The 17785-nt window shown below is 57.5% G+C and overlaps 1 protein-coding gene across 5 annotated transcripts in view; it reads left to right on the top strand.

The window, feature by feature from the left end:
- The window catches only part of LOC114022270 (zinc finger protein 420), a 48282-nt gene extending 35329 nt beyond the window's left edge, over positions 1-12953 (top strand). Inside the window, exons 1-3 of one of the 5 annotated variants that reach the window (XM_037898682.2) lie at positions 4820-4974; positions 9625-9726; positions 10260-12952. In XM_037898682.2, the coding sequence (XP_037754610.1) occupies positions 9660-9726; positions 10260-12889 (2697 nt within the window). In that variant the 5' untranslated portion in view covers positions 4820-4974; positions 9625-9659 and the 3' untranslated portion in view covers positions 12890-12952. Of the gene's footprint in view, positions 1-4819; positions 4975-8332; positions 8825-9624; positions 9727-10259 lie in introns of those variants that run through there. The other 4 variants (XM_037898684.2, XM_037898681.2, XM_037898680.2 and 1 more) reach the window with 4 other exon arrangements.
- Positions 12954-17785: the final 4832 nt, after the last annotated feature.

Genomic DNA, 17785 nt, shown 5'->3' with positions numbered 1-17785 from the left:
AATATCTAATTTTAGTGGCTGTTGTCTAGCTGCCTGAAAAAAGCAGGAGAACACACCCTGAGTTCTAAGGCTTTGAGTCCCCCCAGGAGGCACCCCACACCCTCCCAGGCCAACCTGGTGCAAGTGTTTGAAAAGCTCTGCTAAAAGAATACATTGATTGTAAATTCTTTTATACATTGTTTTAATTTGTTAAGTGTGTTATAATATTTGGAGAGCAGGGCCCCATTGTGGTGGGTGCTGGACTGTTTCCCCCCCCCCAACTGAGATTGGGGGACCTATCATGCCGGGTGCTGCCCTGGCCCCCTCCAACTGAGATCAGGGTCCCCATTGTGTTGGGCACTGCACTGACCACCCCCAACCAAAATCAGAGGCCCTGGCACATTGGGAGCTGCACTGACCCCCTCAATTGAGATTGGGGGCCCTGTTACATCAGGTGCTGTACTGACTCCCTCCCCCCTGGATTGAGGAAAACCCCACTCCCTCCTGCAGCTTGGGATTGAACTCCTGGGTTCCATCCCTGGCTCTGGGAGGGGAGTGTGGTCCAATGGGTTGAAGCAGGGGGTGCTGGGAGCCAGGACTCCTGGGTTCTCTCCCCAGCTCTGGAAGGGGAATGGGGTCTAGTGGTTTAGAGCAGGGGGGCTGGAAGCCAGGACTCCTGGGTTCTCTCCCCAGCTCTGGAAGGGGAGTGGGGTCTAGTGGTTTAGAGCAGGGGGGCTGGAAGCCAGGACTCCTGGGTTCTCTCCCCGGCTCTGGGAGGGGAGTGGAGTCTAGTGGGTTAGAGAAGGGGGGCTGGAAGCCAGGACTCCTGGGTTCTATCATTAGCTCTAGGAGAGGAGTCCAACTATTTCGGAGAGGTATATGGGTTGGGGAGATGTGCTGCAAGGGGCCTGAAGGGCTTATGGGGCTGGATGGGGTTGGGGGGGGGGGTCAGAGGAGAGAATTAGCTGGGGTCTCAGAAGGCATCAAAACCATCCTTCCCCTCTCTAGCCAAGTGGCACCTCGTCAGCAGAAATCAGGGCCAGGGAAGAGCTGGACGCTGCTCCTCCCCAGGGACGTCAGACCCGTCTCCTGAGTCCAGCCTGGGGAGGTGCCTTGTTGTCGGGCCCCATTCCTCGGCTCCGGCATCTGGCCACTGGCCCTGGGTGCCTCTTCCTGGCTACCGCCGCCTGCTCTGACCCCTGGGCCTGAGGTCTGCTCTAGCCACTAGGCATGACTGCCTGTGGCCCTGTCTCGGCCGCCAGCCTGGGCTTGGGGTTCCCCTTTCCTGCTCCCCAGTTCATTTGACGCCTTCTCAGCTCTCCCCGCGTCTTCCCTCTCCTAAGTCAGCAGATCCGCTGAGCTCGGCTAAGCACAAGTCCAGAATATCCTCCCCGTGGCTCAGACACCTCCTGGGATGTTGTCGGCCGACCCTGCCTGAACGTAGGAAACAAAACCACCGCTTTCCCCTTCCACTCAGCCATCTGTGCCCAGCGGATGGGCCTTGTGGCCCGTGCAGGGGTGGGATAACCATGCTGGGCTCATCGGTGGAGATCAGAGTCTGGCCCCGGCCCCCCTCGCGTCCGTGGGGTCGCGCCGGCTTCATGCCGGAGTCTCCGAGATCAGATTCTGGCCTGGTTCTATTGGTGTCAGTGGGGTTGCCAATAAAGAGTCTGTGTTGATGCCTTTGCATTTCTGCATGGTGCGGGGGGAAGGATCTGCGCCAGACGTTCTTGGGGAGAGCCCAAGAGGACGTATCCCAGCATCCCGAGGGAGCAGCAGCAGTGTGGGACGTTCTGGGGATCCAGGAAGACGTACATGGCAGCATGCTTGGCATGCATGTCCCATGATCGTGGGGGATGCCTACCGATGAATTCCCCCGTCCCTCCAACCTCCTCCAGCACCAACGATATCTCAGCCACCGGCAGGCTGCAGGGGAACCCCATTTCTGCCCCGACTATGGCTCGGGATTCACCCAGGGCTCAGAACTGACAGCGCACCACATGGTGCTCCAGAGTGGCAAGGGATCCCACTACAGACACCAATGTGGAGAGACCCCCCCTCCCCTCTAGTGCTGCCACTGCAGAAAGGGGTTTATGTGGGCACAGAAATGCGATTCCTGTGAAGGAGGGAGAGATTCCACCAGGTGTCTACACTTTTGGAATTCTCTCCGAAAGCACATTTGGTTTCAGGGCGATCAAAGTGTTTCATTTTGACAAAAGCACTGGCAGCGGGACCCCTGAGAAAAAGCTCAGGGTGAGATTTTTGGGCAGAGTGCTGGCTGGAAGGAGGCGTGGGATTGTGAGCAAAGAAACTGTCTCCTGCTGTTTTGAATCTCGTTAGGGTCAGGAAGACAGGACTTTGAGTCTGCCCTTTGTAAAGAAACAGGATTCCTTCAAAGAAAGACCAGACTGGTATCATCAGTTTCTCCTTCAACCCTGGGAGATAAAGTTCCAGGGGTAACTGACTCCTGCCTGAGCCGATTGCCTTGAGATGGGGGAGCTGTTCTGATTGTGACCAATGCAGCCACCCGGCCTCGGCCTGCAGAGAGCCTGAGCCCACTTCTCTGAGCATCAACTTCCTTGCGCCTCTCGATCTCTGCCTGCCGACTTTGGCATTCACTATTCCCTTGCTGATCCTTGCAGTGGCTGGAGAGGGAGTGGGAGTGATGCCAGTGGGGACAGGATGGGGGAAGGAAGGAAATCTGGAGCGCTCAGTTTATATCCCTAAGTGGATGTGGACTCCGGCTCTGGTAGTAGGTTGTTGTCCTCCAGCACATGAGCCGCTCAGAGGAGCCATGACACTGGAGGAGTAGCGCCATCAACTGAAGCAGCTACTAAAGGAGTGACTCCATTATCTGGCAGTGGCAGCAGGTTGTTACCTTCTAGCACACAAGCCACTGGAGAGCAGCTGAGCTAATGGAGTGACTCCCTCATCTGCCAGCGGTTGCAGGTTGGTACCCTCTAGCAGAGCAGCCACTGGACACCAGCAGAGCTAAGGAAATCCCTCCCCCCGCTCAGTTCAGAGGGGGATTCGTGGCTGCAGGAGGGGGCGGGAGGTGAGCTTGAGCCCAGACAGATGCCCCTCAAGCTAGGGGGCAGCACCTTCAGTGCTCAGATCAGAACTGGCTACCAGGGAGCAGCCAAGGGGCAGGGAAGGCGAGATATTTCCTGAGGCAACAGACCTCCAGGCCCGACCCAGGCCCAGACTCCCCCATTCCCAGCACGACACCCTGGCCGGCCCCCAGCTCTGGATCATAGAAGATCAGGGTTGGAAGGGACCTCAGGAGGTCACCCAGTCCAACCCCCTGCTCAAAGCAGGACCAATCCCCAACTAAATCATCCCAGCCAGGGCTTTGTCAAGCCGGGCCTTAAAAACCTCCAAGGATGGAGATTCCACCACCTCCCTAGGTAATGCATTCCAGTGCTTCACCACCCTCCTAGTGAAATAGTGTTTCCTAATATCCAACCTAAACCTCCCCCACGGCAACTTGAGACCATTACTCCTCGTTCTGTCATCTGCCACCACTGAGAACAGTCTAGCTCCAGTCTCTTTGGGACCCCCTTTCAGGTAGTTGAAAGCAGCTATCAAATCCCCCCTCATTCTTCTGTAGACTAAACAATCCCAGTTCCCTCAGCCTCTCCTCATAACTCATGTGTTAAAGCCCCTGATCATTCTTGCTGCCCTCCGCTGGACTCTCTCCAATTTGTCCACATCCCTTCCGTAGTGGGGGGACCAAAAGTGGACGCAGTACTCCAGGTGTGGCCTCACCAGTGCCGAATAAGGATCCCCTTATGCAGCAGATTCTGGGCTGGGGTTTCCTGAGCCCGGCAATTCTCCGCTGCGTAACTGGAGCGATTTCAGACGCTCGCACCGATGCTCGCCATTTTTTATCTTCAGTCTCCTGACACTTGGGGGTGTTTGAATTCAAGCCCCACGTGGTGCAGCCAGGAGATGGGCTAACAAGCTCAGCTTGCATTTAAGGCAGGATGCCTGGGTTCTGTCCCTGACTTGGGGTGGGGGGGGTATTGGGGTCTCATAGTTAGAGTGGGGGCTGGGAGCCAGGACTCCTGGGTTCTATCCCCAGCTCTGCGAAGGGAGTGGGGTCTAGTGGTTAGATCTGGGGGGGCTGAGAGCCAGGACTCCCGGGTTCTATCCCCAGCTCTACGAAGGGAGTGGGGTCTAGTGGTTAGATCTGGGGGAGCTGGGAGCCAGGACTCCTGGGTTCTCTCCCCTGCTCCACGAGGGAAGTGGGGTCTAGTGGTTAGATCTGGGGGGAGGGCTGGGAGCCAGGACTCCTGGGTTCTATCCCTGAGTCCAGGAGGGGAGTGGGGCCTAGGGGGGTAATCTAGGAATCAGAACCATGTGCCCCCAAAACACATATGTCTATCTTCCTTCTCCTACACACCAGGCCAACCCCATCGGTGGCACATGTGTAACCGACAGGAGGATTTGAACCAGAAGAGGAGACAGACAAGATAGTGGGGAAGCAGGAATTATTCGCTGTGAGTGGACACTCTAGATGCCTCTCCCCTCGCAGATCTGGGGAGAGAACCCGGGGGTCCGGGCTCCCAGCCCTCCTGCTCTAACCCACTCGCCCCCACTTCCCTCCCAGAGCTGGGGAGGGAACCCAGGAGTCCAGGCTCCCAGCCCCCCCTGCTCTAACCCACTAGCCCCCACTCCCCTCGCAGAGCCGCGGAGAGAACCCAGGAGTCCGGGCGGAGGCGGGGCTAGAACCCGGCGCCCAGCTGGCGAGGACCATAGAGCGTGTTCCTGTCTGGCTCCGGGAGCAGGCGGGAGCGGGAAGTAGCGTAACAGGGTGGGTGGGTTGGGGACAGGATACGTAAAGGGACCTTCCTCCGCTCGCCAGCCAGTCACCCTGAGCCCCGGGCCCGGCGCCTGGCCACCCCGGGGGGAGCCCGGATCATGGGGGCCGCTCTGCGCACGGGCAGCCTGGGGGCATAGCCCTCCCCGCCCCGGGCAGCGCCGGCCGGAGCGGTGAGTGGGGCCCGGCGGGGGGGAGCCAGCGGGAACAATAGAGGGTGAGCGAGGGGGGGCGGGTCAGAGGGAGACGCAGCCCAGCCCACTAGTCCCCACTCCCCTCCCAGCGCAAGAGAGAGAACCCAGGAGTCCGGGCTCCCAGCTCCCCCCGCCTTCTCTAACCCACTCCTCTCCCACAGTGGGGGAAAGAACCCAGAAGTCCTGGCTCCCAGCCCCCCCACTCGAACCGACTAGTCCCCACTCCCCTCTCAGAGCTGGGGAGAGAATCCAGGAGTCTGGGCTCCCAGCTCCTTCCGCCTTCTCTAACCCACTCCTCTCCCACAGCAGGGGAAAGAACCCAGGAGTCCTGGCTCCCAGCCCCGCCCCCCCCCCCCGCTCTAACCCACTAGTCCCCACTCCCCTCCCAGACTGGGGATAGAACCCAGGAGTCCTGGCTCCCAGCTCCCCTGGCCTTCTCTAACCCACTCCCCACCCAGAGCTGGGGGGGAAACCCAGGAATCCTGGCTATCAGCGCCCCCCCCCGCTTTAATCCACTAGCCCCCAGTCCCCTCCCAATGCAAGAGATAGAACCCAGGAGTCCGGACTCCCAGCCCACCCTGCTCTAACCCACTAGACCCCACTTCCCTTCCACAGCTGGGGAAAGAACCCAGGAGTTCAGGCTCCCAGACCCTTCCTGCTTTAAGTGCTAGAGACCCCACTCCCCTCCCAGAACCGGGGATTGAACCCAGGAGTCCAGGCTTCCAGCCCTCCTGCTCTAACCCCCAGACCCCATTCCCCTCCCAGAACTAAGGATAGAACCCAGGAGTCCTGGCTCCCAGCCCCCCCCCCCCCCGAGCAATATTAGTGGGGGCTCAGTGCAGCTGAGCCCAGCAGGGACCCCCAACCCAGTCAGCGGGGGTCCGAGGTGCTGGTTCCCCCAGAAATGTGCAGGTTGAAACTTTGCCCATCTCTTCCGTTGCTCCACGGGGGGGGGGGGGGGGGGGGAGTCATTGCTAATCCCTAGGTGAACGAGGGGTTGATCTGTGTTAAAATACACCCCGATGTCTTCTGTGCCATGGCGCGGCGTCTAGCGAGCGGCGTCCGTGGGTGGACGGAGACGCGCCGGGCAGGGAGCTGGTTTCCCCGCTCCGTGTGAGGCTGGCGAGACTGTCCCAGGCGCACCCTGTCCCGGGCTTGTGTCCACAGTTCCAGATTTGGGGTGGCTTCGGAGGGGCCGCACAAAATTGCCTGACCAGAAGTCAGGAGTCCTGGGTCTCTGGGAGGGCAGTGGGGTCTAGTGGTTAGAGCAGGGGGGGCTGGGAGCCAGGACTCCTGGGTTCTCTCCTAGGCTCTGGGACTGGAATGGGGTCTAGTGGTTAGAGCAGGGGGGGCTGGGAGCCAGGACTCCTGGGTTCTGGCTCTGGGTGGGGAGTGGGGTCTGGTGCGGGGGAGCGGAGAGGCTGGGAGCCAGGACGCCTGGGTTCTTGCCCCAGCTCTGGGAGGGGAGTGGGAACTGAATCGTGGGAAGCAGTGACTCTGGAAAGGATTGGGGTTCGTAACAGCCGCACAACTCAACCTGAGCTCCCCGTGATACAAATTGGACCCTCGGCCACATTAACGAGAGCGTCCATGCTGCTGGCAGAATCGTGCGGGCAGTCCTGGGGGCAGTAGGGTGACCAGACAGCAAGTGTAAAATATCGGGGTGGGGGTGGGGGTGGGGGTAACAGGTGCCTATATAAGAAAAAGCCCCCAAAATCGGGACATCTGGTCACCCTAGGGGATGTGGGTGAATTGTCGAGGACCCCCCAAAACGAGGCGAGGGCGGGAGAAAGCCTCCGAGAGCGAGAGACTTCGAGGCGACCCGAGACCCTCCTTGCTACTGACGAGCTCCTGAGCCGAGAAAGACGGCTGACGAGTCCGTGGGCGGCTGCTAAAACCCAGACGAGTCCCCACGGGGAATAAGACCGCACGTTTTCAACGCTGTGGGTGACTGTCCATTGGAACAAACTCCTATGGGCCGGGGTGGGTTTCCCATCTCTTGAGGCCTTCCAGTCCAGACTGGCTGCCTTCCCGGGAGATGCTTGAACCAAACACAAGGGCCTGGGCTCCATAGCAGGGGAATTCTCCTGCCTGGGTTATACAGGAAGGCAGACGTGTCCCCGGCCCGGCCCTTAAATAGGATGAAATTCAGTAAGGACTGATGCCAAGTGCGAAGTTCGGGCAGGAGCCACCCCTTGCCCAGACACAAAGCGGGGAACGATGGCCTAGGAGGGACTGCTGCAGAAAAGGCCCCCGGGGCGAAATATGAGTCAACAAGGTGATGCCGTTGCAAAGAAAAACCCCAACCCCGTGACCTACCGGGCGCGGTTGGAAAAACGGGGCTTTCTCCAGGCTGGAGGAGAGAAGACCGAACGGGGAGGCGAGGGCAGTTTTCAAGCCCGTGACAGATGGTGACAAAAACCGGGGTGATAAATTGTTCTCCTGCTCCACTGAGCACGGGGCAAGAAGCACTGGGCTTCAATTGTGCCGGACCACGGGACCCAGGAGAGCCCTTCCCTTCCCGCCCGATGTTTCGATGATAATAAATAATGATTGTCACGAAACCAACCACCATTCAGCAGGCCACCCCTGCTGCCGGCCAGCGTTCTGTCCGGCTGATCTTCTGGGATTTAGGCTCTTAGGCGCGGCTCAAAGCCTCGCCGCAGAGCCGGGCTGCGGGGTTGTCGTTGTTCTTACCAGCAACAGATTTCCCCCTTTTTCTCCCCCAAAATAGTAGACGGCTGTCCGGGAAGGAGCCGTCCTGAAACTGGCAGAGATGGGGTGAAAAATCTGCGCTCGCCCAAATCTATCTATCTATCCTACCTATCTTTCTAGCTGGGGCGCAGGGGGTGGGAGCCAGGACTCCTGGGTTCTCTCCCCAGCTCTGGGAGCGGAGTGGGGTCTGGTGGGTTAGAGCAGGGGCAGCTGGGAGCCAGGACTCCTGGGTTCTCTCCCCAGCTCTGGGAGCGGAGCGGAGTGGGGTCTGGTGGGTTAGAGCAGGGGCAGCTGGGAGCCAGGACTCCTGGGTTCTCTCCCCAGCTCTGGGAGGGGAGTGGGGTCTAGTGGTTCGAGGGGTGGGGGAGACTGGGAGCCAGGACTCCTGGGTTCTTTCCCCAGCTCTTTGTACATTTAACTCTTTTCTTTGTGTCCCTCACTCTTTATATGACCCAGACCTGGAGTCCTGGGTTCTCCCCCAGCTCTGGGAGCGGAGTGGGGTCCAGTGGGTTAGAGCAGGGGCATCTGGGAGCTAGGACTCCTGGGTTCTCTCCCCAGCTGTGGGAGGGGAGTGAGGTCTAGTGGGTTAGAGCGGGGGGGGGCTGGAAGCCAGGACTCCTGGGTTCTATCCTCAGCACTGGGAGGGGCGTGGGGTCCAGTGGGTTAGAGCAGGGGCTCTGGGAACCAGGACTCCTGGTTCCTATGTTGAGCTCTGGGAGAAAAGTGGGGTCTTACATAGGGCAGTACCTGGCACGACAGGGGCCCCTGATCTCAGTCAGGGTCCGTCCAACCCCAGCAGAATGGTGTTACTGTAATTTAAATCACAAGAGTCATTGACTCAAGAGTCCACAGGCTGTAAGGTGGCTTTAAATTTGCTGAAGACACAAGGGCCAAAAAAAAAAAAAAAGCCAAGTTTTTGCCGGGCTTTTAAAGGGATAAAAACCAAGCACCTGACCCAAGGTTCCTGAGCTGAGGATTTAAAGCGAGGCAGCTGCATCCATGTTGAAGGAAGTCCGGACTGGATTCCGATCTGGGCGATCCTGGTGCAAATCCGGAGCGACCCCAATGCAGTCATGGCTGGGTTCTGATCTCCGTGACCCTGGCTCTACGCAGGGTGAGCTGGGCTCGCAGCCAGGGATTTCGGAGCCCGAAATCTCAACCCTTCCCCTGACTCATCGTGGACCCCCGGGCAAATTACTTCATCGTTCTAATTCAGCTCCTGGTGTGTCAGGCAGGGCTAAGAATACCTACCTCACAGGGCTGTTGGGAGGATTAATTAGCTAATGCGCTCTAATTGCTTTGAAGATTAAAAAAAACCTGCATGGAAACTTGACAAGGGCTGTAAATTTCGTCTGAATAACCCAGGCCGGGAGGGCAGATTCCTGGGGCTGATGGCGGGGAACCTACTCCACTTCTCACCGGGATCAGGTGTCGGGACGGATTCGGATCTCGGTGACCTCTGTGTAAATCTGGAGCAACACCTGTGGGGACAGGGATCTGGGGGGGGGGGGGTGTCTAGTGAGTTAGAGCAGGGGGGACTGGGAGCCGGGACTCCTGGGTTTAGTTTCTGACACAAATGAGCCCTCCGTGCCTCAGTTTCCTCGGCTATAAAATAGGATTAACAGGCCCCTCCTGCGCCCGGGTTATGTGCTTTGAGATCCAGCCAGGGAAAGAGCTACATGGTCGAGCAAAGGATTAATCTGATCCCTGCCTAGGAACTCCCCATCCCTGCTTCCCGCTCCAAGGGTGGGATCCTCCCATGAGGTCAGGTCCTGACCCAGGTGTCCTTGTCATTCTAGGTGCCCACGGCTGGGGAGGAGCGGATCTGTGGTTAGAGCAGGGGGGCTGGGAGCCAGGACTCCTGGGTTCTCTCCTCCCTGTGCAATTACCTGTTTTTCTTTTCTCCATGTGCAGATTATCCCGATTCTTCCCCCGCTGTGACCTCCCGGATGGAGAGAGGGGAAGAGCCGAGCGTCCCGGATCTCCAGGGCTCCGAGGAAAGGGAGATCTCAGGAGGTACCCACACACATAAGGAATGGGAGAGACCGGCTTGGAGACTGTCTGGGAATCAACTGAGGCTGGGCTCCTTGGTTTTCTGGGAGGGGAGTGGGAGTGGCGGCCAGGACTCCTGGGTTCTCTTCCCAGCTCTGGGAGGGGAGTGGGAGTGGGAGTGGGGGCTGGGGGCCAGGACTCCTGGGTTCTCTCCCCAGCTCTGGGAGGGGAGTGGGGTCTAGTGGGTTAGAGCAGGGGGATTGGGAGTCAGACCTCCTTGGTTCTATACCTGTAGGGGGGGTGCAACTTTCACTGGTCTAACCCACTAGACCCCACTCCTGTCCCAGATCCAGGGAGAGAACCCTGGAGTCCTGGATCCCAGCCCCCCTGCTCTAACCACTAGACCCCACTCCTGTCCCAGATCCAGGGAGAGAACCCTGGAGTCCTGGCTCCCAGCCCCCCTGCTCTAACCCACCAGACCCCACTCCCCTCCCAGAGCCAGGGAGAGAACCCAGGAGTCCTGACATATTCTTATCATCTCTCTCTCTCTCCCCCAGCAGAGCGGACGTCGCCGGAGGACAAACCTCCCCAGGACTCCAAGCTCGCCGGCCCCAAGTGGCCGTGGGAGAACCTTTCCTGGACCCAAGCGGGCCGCCCGCCCCGCCTCGAGCCCCCCACCTCCTCCGCCCGGCCCCCCGCCCCGCTGCAGCGCAAGGGCGAGCGGCCCTACATCTGCAACGAGTGCGGGAAGAGCTTCACCCAGTGGTCCAAGCTGGTGCGGCACCAGCGCATCCACACCGGCGAGCGCCCCAACACCTGCAGCGAGTGCGGGAAGAGCTTCACCCAGAGCTCCCACCTGGTCCAGCACCAGCGCACCCACACCGGCGAGAAGCCCTACCGCTGCTCCGAGTGCGGCAAGAGCTTCAGCTGGAGCTCCAACCTCATCCAGCACCAGCGCACCCACACCGGCGAGAAGCCCTACCAGTGCGGGGAGTGCGGCAAGGCCTTCAGCCAGAGCACCAACCTCATCAAGCACCAGCGCTCCCACACCGGCGAGAAGCCCTACCAGTGCGGCGACTGCAAGAAGAGCTTCTACCGCAGCTCCGACCTCATCCAGCACCAGATCACCCACACGGGCGAGCGGCCCTTCAAGTGCGCCCAGTGCGGCAAGGGCTTCACCCAGAGCGCCAACCTGGTCAAGCACCAGAAGATCCACGCCGGGGAGAAGCCCTTCCGGTGCACCGAGTGCGGGAAGACCTTCATCCAGAGCTCCGAGCTCATCCAGCACCAGCGCACCCACACCGGCGAGAAGCCCTATGAATGCCTGCAGTGCGGGAAGAGCTTCGGGCACAGCGCCACGCTGGTCAAGCACCAGCGGCTCCACATGGGGGTGGAGCCCTACAAGTGCCCCACCTGCCACAAGACCTTCGGCCTCAGCTCGGCCCTGGCCCGTCACCAGCGCTGCCACACCGAGGAGCGGCCCTACGCCTGCCCCGAGTGCGGGCAGAGCTTTAGCCTCAGCTCCAACCTCACCCTGCACATGCGGATCCACCGGGGAGAGAAGCCCTACCGGTGCGGGGAGTGCGGGAAGAGCTTCGGCATGAGCTCCACTCTGATCCGGCACCAGCGGATCCACACCGGCGAGAAGCCCTACCAGTGCGCCGAGTGCGGGAAGAGCTTCGTCCGCAGCTCCCACCTCATCCAGCACCGCCGCACCCACACCGGCGAGAAGCCCTACCGCTGCGGGGAGTGCGGCAAGGCCTTCAGCCAGAGCTCCAACCTCATCACCCACGAGCGCATCCACATGGAGGAGCGGCCCCACGTGTGCCACGAATGTGGCCAGCGCTTTGCTGAGGAGGAGGGGCTGCGGCGGCACCAGGAGGAAGGGCATAGCGGCGGGGCGGGAGGCGGGGGGCTCGGGGAGAGCCGGGAGACTTGCATCTGCGACGATTGCGGGGAAAGCTTTGGAGATAGCTCCGCGTTGGCCAAGCACCAGGAGATCCATGCGCCTTGTATCTGCAACGATTGCGGGGAAAGCTTTGGAGATAGCTCCGCCCTGGCCAAGCACCAGATCACCCATGGGTCTTGCATCTGCAACGATTGCGGGGAAAGCTTTGGCGATAGCTCCGCGCTGGCCAAGCACCAGGAGATCCATGGGTCTTGCATCTGCAGCGATTGCGGGGAAAGCTTTGGAGATAGCTCCGCCCTGGCCAAGCACCGGGAGCTCCATGCCCCTTGCATCTGCCCGGAATGCGGGCAGAGCTGTAAGGACAGCGCGGCCCTGACCCGGCACCAGATCACCCACATGCGTGAAAAGCTTTACAAGTGCCCCGACTGCGGGCAGAGCTTTGGCGACATCTCTGCCCTCACCCAGCACCAGAGAAACCATATCAGGGAAAAGCTGAGATGCCCGGACTGCGGGCAGGGGCTCGGGGCGAGCTCGGCTCCGGGGGCCCACCAGAGGGGCCGCGCCCCGGCCAAGCCCGTCCACGACTGCTCGGCTGCCGGTGCCCACGAAGGAAGCCGCGCCGAAGGGGAGCCCGTCCGTGACAGCTCGGAGCTTGGGGTCCACGAAAAAGGCCACCCCGTGGCGGAACCGTCCCACGTGGCTCTGGGCGTCCGTGGAAGAGGCCGGCCGGCGGCAGATCCCTTCCCCGACGGCTCAGCCAGCGGCGGCCGCCCCGGCTCGGGCGAAATGGCCAGCCTCATCCGGCGCCCGGCCACCGAACCCTACAAGTGCCACGACTGCGGCCAGAGCTTTGCCGAGGGCGTGGGTCTCTCCCGCCACCTGGCCTCCCACCCCAAGCCCTTCCGGTGCCCGGAGTGTGGGCGCGGCTTCCCGGACCCGCCAGCCTTGGCCCAGCACCGGGAGGCCCACGCTGGAGGGGAGCCGGCCGGGCCCGGGGAGAAGAGCCGCAAAAGCTGTGCCGAGATCTCCGCCGTCCTCTTGCGCCAGGGAAACCACGTGGCCGGGCGCGGCCTGAGGAGCCACGCGGCAGACAACCCCCTTCCTCCCGGCGGCTCGGCTCCGGCTCGGCCACGCCTCCAGCCCTCGGGCCGCGGCCTGGCCGTGGCCAGCCGCCGGGGCGGGGGGATGTCTCTGGCGCGGCCGGAATGTGGCAAAGGCTCCCAGGGGGGTTCTGTGCTCCTACAGCACCTCCAGAACCACGTGGGGGACAGGGTGTGAGGCCCCCGGGGGCACCGGGCCAGTTCATAGATAGAGACTGGGCTGGGGGGAGAGGGGGGGAGGGATGTCCTGCTGGAGTATGGGTAGCTGGAGGGGTGTGAAGGTTTGAGGGCCCTGGGGCAGGAGGCTGGGGGCGAGGCTGGGGAGGTTGGAGGATGTGGGGGTGGCTGGTCTGGGGATCGGTTTGGCAATGGGAGAGGTTGCTCTAGGGGATCTGGTTTTGTGGGGATTGTGTCGGAATCTGGGGGAGCCTGGTTTTGCCGGGGGTCATGCTGGGATCTGGGGGAGCCTGGTTTTGCAGGGGGTCGTGCTGGGATCTGGGGGGGCTGGTTTTGCAGGGGGCGGGGATGGGATGGGGGGCTGGTTTTGCAGGGGGTCGTGCTGGGATCTGGGGGGGCTGGTTTTGCAGGGGGCGGGGATGGGATGGAGGCTGGTTTTGCAGGGGGTTCGTGCTGGGATTGGGGGGGCTGGTTTTGCAGGGGTGGGGATGGGATGGGGGGCTGGTTTTGCAGGGGGTCGTGCTGGGATCTGGGGGGCTGGTTTTGCAGGGGGTTCGTGCTGGGATCTGGGGGGCTGGTTTTGCAGGGGGTTCGTGCTGGGATCTGGGGGGCTGGTTTTGCAGGGGGTCGTGCTGGGATCTGGGGGGCTGGTTTTGCAGGGGGCGGGGATGGGATGGGGGCTGGTTTTGCAGGGGGTTGTGCTGGGATCTGGGGGAGCTGGTTTTGCAGGGGGCAGGGATGGGATGGAGGCTGGTTTTGCAGGGGGTTCGTGCTGGGATTGGGGGGGCTGGTTTTGCAGGGGGTCGTGCTGGGATCTGGGGGGGCTGGTTTTGCAGGGGGAGAGGATGAGATGGGGGCTGGTTTTGCAGGGGGTTCGTGCTGGGATTGGGGGGGCTGGTTTTGCAGGGGGCAGGGATGGGATGGGGGCTAGTTTTTGCAGGGGGTTCGTGCTGGGATTGGGTGGGCTGGTTTTGCAGGGGGTCATGCTGGTTTTGCAGGGGGTCATGGTGGGATCCAGGGGGGCTGGTTTTGCAGGAGGTTCGTGCTGGGATCTGGGGGGGCTGGTTGCAGGGGGTCGTGCTGGGATCTGGGGGCGGTGGCAGGTTTTGCAGGGGATTGGGCTGAGATATAATAGACGGACGTGACTTAGATCATGTTGGGATCTGTTTGGGGGATCCGGTTTCATTATGGGGGACTGTGAGCCGTCCCCGGGTGGTGTCGCTTTGCGGCTGTTCCCCAGCTGCCCCGCCTCAGAGGTGGCTGCATCTCAGTGCTGGGTGAGTCAGCCCCATGTGGCTGTTACCCAACTCCCCCAGAGACAAAATACTTCCTCTTCTATCCACTTTGAATTTATCTTGGCTCCTCTCCCAGCCACTGGCTCCCATTTGGCCTTTGTCTGCTCGCTCCAAGAGCCCTCTGTTCTCACAAACCTCCTCATTTAGGTGCTTATAGGTTGGGATCACGTCACCCCTCCAGTCAGCTGAAGTCTCTTCCTCTGCATGGGAGCCTTTCCAGGCCTCGAGTCAATCGTGGGAGTCAGTGTGGCCTAATGGGTAGTGCACTGGCAGCCAGGACTCCGGGGTTCTCTCCCCAGCTCTGGGAGGGGAGTGGGGTCTAGTGGTTAGAGCAGGGGGGCTGGGAGCCAGGACTCCTGGGTTCTGTCCCCAGCTCTGCCGGTGACCTTGGGTCAGATCACGTCACTGCTCTGTGCTTCAGTCTCTCCATCTGTAAAATGGGGCTACATATACCAACATCCTTGGTGAAGGTCTTTGAGATCTCATCCCCCAATCCTTTCCCATGCAGGCCACTCGCTTACACGTGTATTTCATCTCCTGGCCTGGGAGGAACTCAGCTGGGAACCTTCCCCTGACCTGCAATGGCTGGGATCTGAGAGCTGATCCAGGGATTGTTTTCACCCCAGTCTCTGCTTAACCTGCAACTACAGAACAGCAGAGCCGAGAATTAAAATAAAATAAGGACTGAACATCGCTACGGTTAATGCGGGCATTCGAAGTTGTGACCGTCAATGGGGCTTTTGGAACAACTAGAGCTGGGAGACGTTTTTCGGCCAAAAGTTTTTTTGGGGGGGTGAAACGTACCGATTCCGTGAAACCTTTTGCAGTTTCTTGTCAGTTTCAGAAGATGGTTTCGGTTGGAAAAAACCCTAAAATCAATCCCCCCAAAAAGTGAAAATGCTTCACAGCTCTGATTGAAAAGGGCGGCGTGTTTCAAAATCTCCCTGGGTTTGATTGAAATAACGACTCAAAGGTGTGAAAAAAACCAAACAAGGCTCAGAATCAAAACAAAACATTTTCTTTGACCCCAGATAGGATTTTTTTTCAACTTTTGATTTGCTGAAAATTTCATAAACGTTCAATTTTGATCACAAAACCTGCTTTTTTTCCCCTCCAATTTTTCAGACCTGCCAGTGAACCGAAATCTCCATTATTCACCCAGAAATAAGCAATAGTTGGAGGGGAGGGAAGGGAAATGAAATCCACACTAGTCTGGGGTCTGAACTCTTGGGGCTTGAGTGGGATCTTCCTTTTCCTGGGGGCAAGTTATTCCAGGATTGTCCACCCCGGGGAAGAGAGGGTTGATCTGCCTTTCTCTGAAGCAGCTGGGACGGTCACTGATAGAGGTGGGATACCAGGGTAGATGGGCCCACTGCTCTGCTCTGGGGTAGCTGTTCCTGTGTCCCACATTGTGTGATTCTGCCAGCTATGGAAGAGGACCCATGAAATCTGACGTTGCTACTGCTCTGGACTGGGCAGAGATGCCATGGGGAGGACCGGATATTAAAATCAAGGATCGGGTCCCTTTAACAGCAAGCAGGGTGGGGGTCTTAGGCCATGGCTGGTGCTCAGAGATGCTACCACAATCCGGATAATAAATATAATTAATTTACGACCCATTTGGTGCATAGAGATGACGTCAGAACAAACGTATTCCCCTCGGAAGAGATCAGGGTTGTATTTCTGCTTTAAAATATTTGAGTCCGTTTCGGGGGCTGTTAGGGAAATGGGATGGAATTCCACACCTCCCACATTTGTTCCACTCCCCAACCCCAGTGAAATTTGAAATTATAATAAACTTTTTTTTTTTTTGGTTGAAAACTTTCATTGAAATACGGCTGGTTTTACTGGGATATGAAGTTTTACAACCATTGACGTGTATTGAGAAATGCGGATAGAAAATATTTCAGAGACATTCAGAATTCTGCTGGCAAATATCAAAATTCAAAGGGTCGACGGAAACTGTTTTGTTAAAATTGGAGACTGATGCAAAACTTCACTGGCATTTCAAAGTGGGACTGGGGAAAAATGTCAATGAGATTTGCCGTCGTTGGAGAAAATATCAAAATTGAAATGTCAATGCAAATGAGGTGAAATTTGAAATTGGTGAAAAATGCCATGGGAATTTTCATTTTTGTAGGGGGCAAATTTCAATAAGATTCAAAATTCTGATGGAAAATATCCAAATGAGCAGTGCCACTGGAATTTTGGGGTTGAAATGCTTGTGATATTTTGAGGAGGAATTTTGTCGGTGCTCAAAATTGAGATGGAAAATAACAAAACTTGAAATGTGGCTGAAAAGTTTTCACTGAAACTTGACATTTTGATGCACCGTCTCATCGATGTTTGATTTCAAAGCAGCAGCCGTGTTAGTCTGTATCTGCAAAAAGAGCAGGAGGACTTGTGGCACCTTAAAGACTAACGAATTTATTTGAGCCTAAGCTTTCGTGAGAGGCATCAATGAGAATGTTGGGATTCAAACTGTGGTGAAAAAATTTCAGAGCGATGAAATTTTGATGAAAAATGTCCCAGTTTGAAATGGTTTTAAATTTTGAAATCGATGAAAACTGCACTGGAATTTTAATTGTGACAAAAATATTTCAACGACATTTGAAATTCTGATGGACAACGGAAATTTGCAATGGCAGGGAAAGTTTTTTGTGTGAATTTGAAGTGCTGGTGAAGGTTTTCACTGAAATTTGACTTGTAGATGAGACATGGTGTGATTCAAATTTTTGAGCCAAAATTTCAATACGATTAAAAGTTCTGATGAGAAATTTTGAAATTCAAAACATGGATGAAATTTTTTTTTGTAGAAATATTGAACATTTTTACTGAAATTGGACCTTTTGGACCATTATTATTGACATACGAAGGACTGATGGGAAATGTGTCAATTCATTTTCGGCTGAAAATGTTACAATGAGATCTGGATGGAAAATATAGATCAAAATTTGAAATGTCGAAAATATTTTCTTGGAATTTGAAATTGATGAAAAATTTCACGACAGTTTTCCATGGAGTGTGGGGGAAAAAAGTCAATGACATTCAAAATTCTCATCGAGAAGATGGATGTTTGGAAGGTGGATGAGAATTGTGAACTTTTGAGATGTTCTGAGAGTCTGAATTTGTGGTGGGGGGAACATTGCAATCAACCACGTTTGACATTTTGATGGGAAAAGATCGAAATGTTGCAAGTTGTTTGTGGACATTTCAAATGTTGGCGAGACGTTTGGAGGAGAACAGTCGAGATTCCAGCTTTTGCATCGTTAGAGCAAAGACAATGGAGCTAAGCTTTCCCCCAGCTTCTCTCTCTAGCTCTCCCATGAGGAGAGGGGCCAAGGAGAATGATGCCCTGTTATGGATAGTGTCTGGGGAGAACGACCTTTCATGTCATCCCCACGCCAGGTCGACCTAAATTGGCCAATTTCCTCCAGCCAATAAACTGGTCAATGGGAATTTGTGCTGTCTAATGCGAAAAGGAAGCAGAATTTCATCCCCTCCCGAAAATCACTGGAGGCCAGCCTGGCCCTGAAGCATGTGCTGGGGGTAAAGGAAGCCAGCTGGACCATCAAAATCAGTCTAGTTCTCTACCTCTGTGG

The sequence above is a fragment of the Chelonia mydas genome, chromosome 6 (genome assembly GCF_015237465.2).
Source record: "Chelonia mydas isolate rCheMyd1 chromosome 6, rCheMyd1.pri.v2, whole genome shotgun sequence".
Taxonomy (NCBI): Eukaryota; Metazoa; Chordata; order Testudines; family Cheloniidae; genus Chelonia; species Chelonia mydas.
Note: the sequence above shows the minus strand (reverse complement) of the source record. Positions and strands in the feature narration are given on the sequence as shown.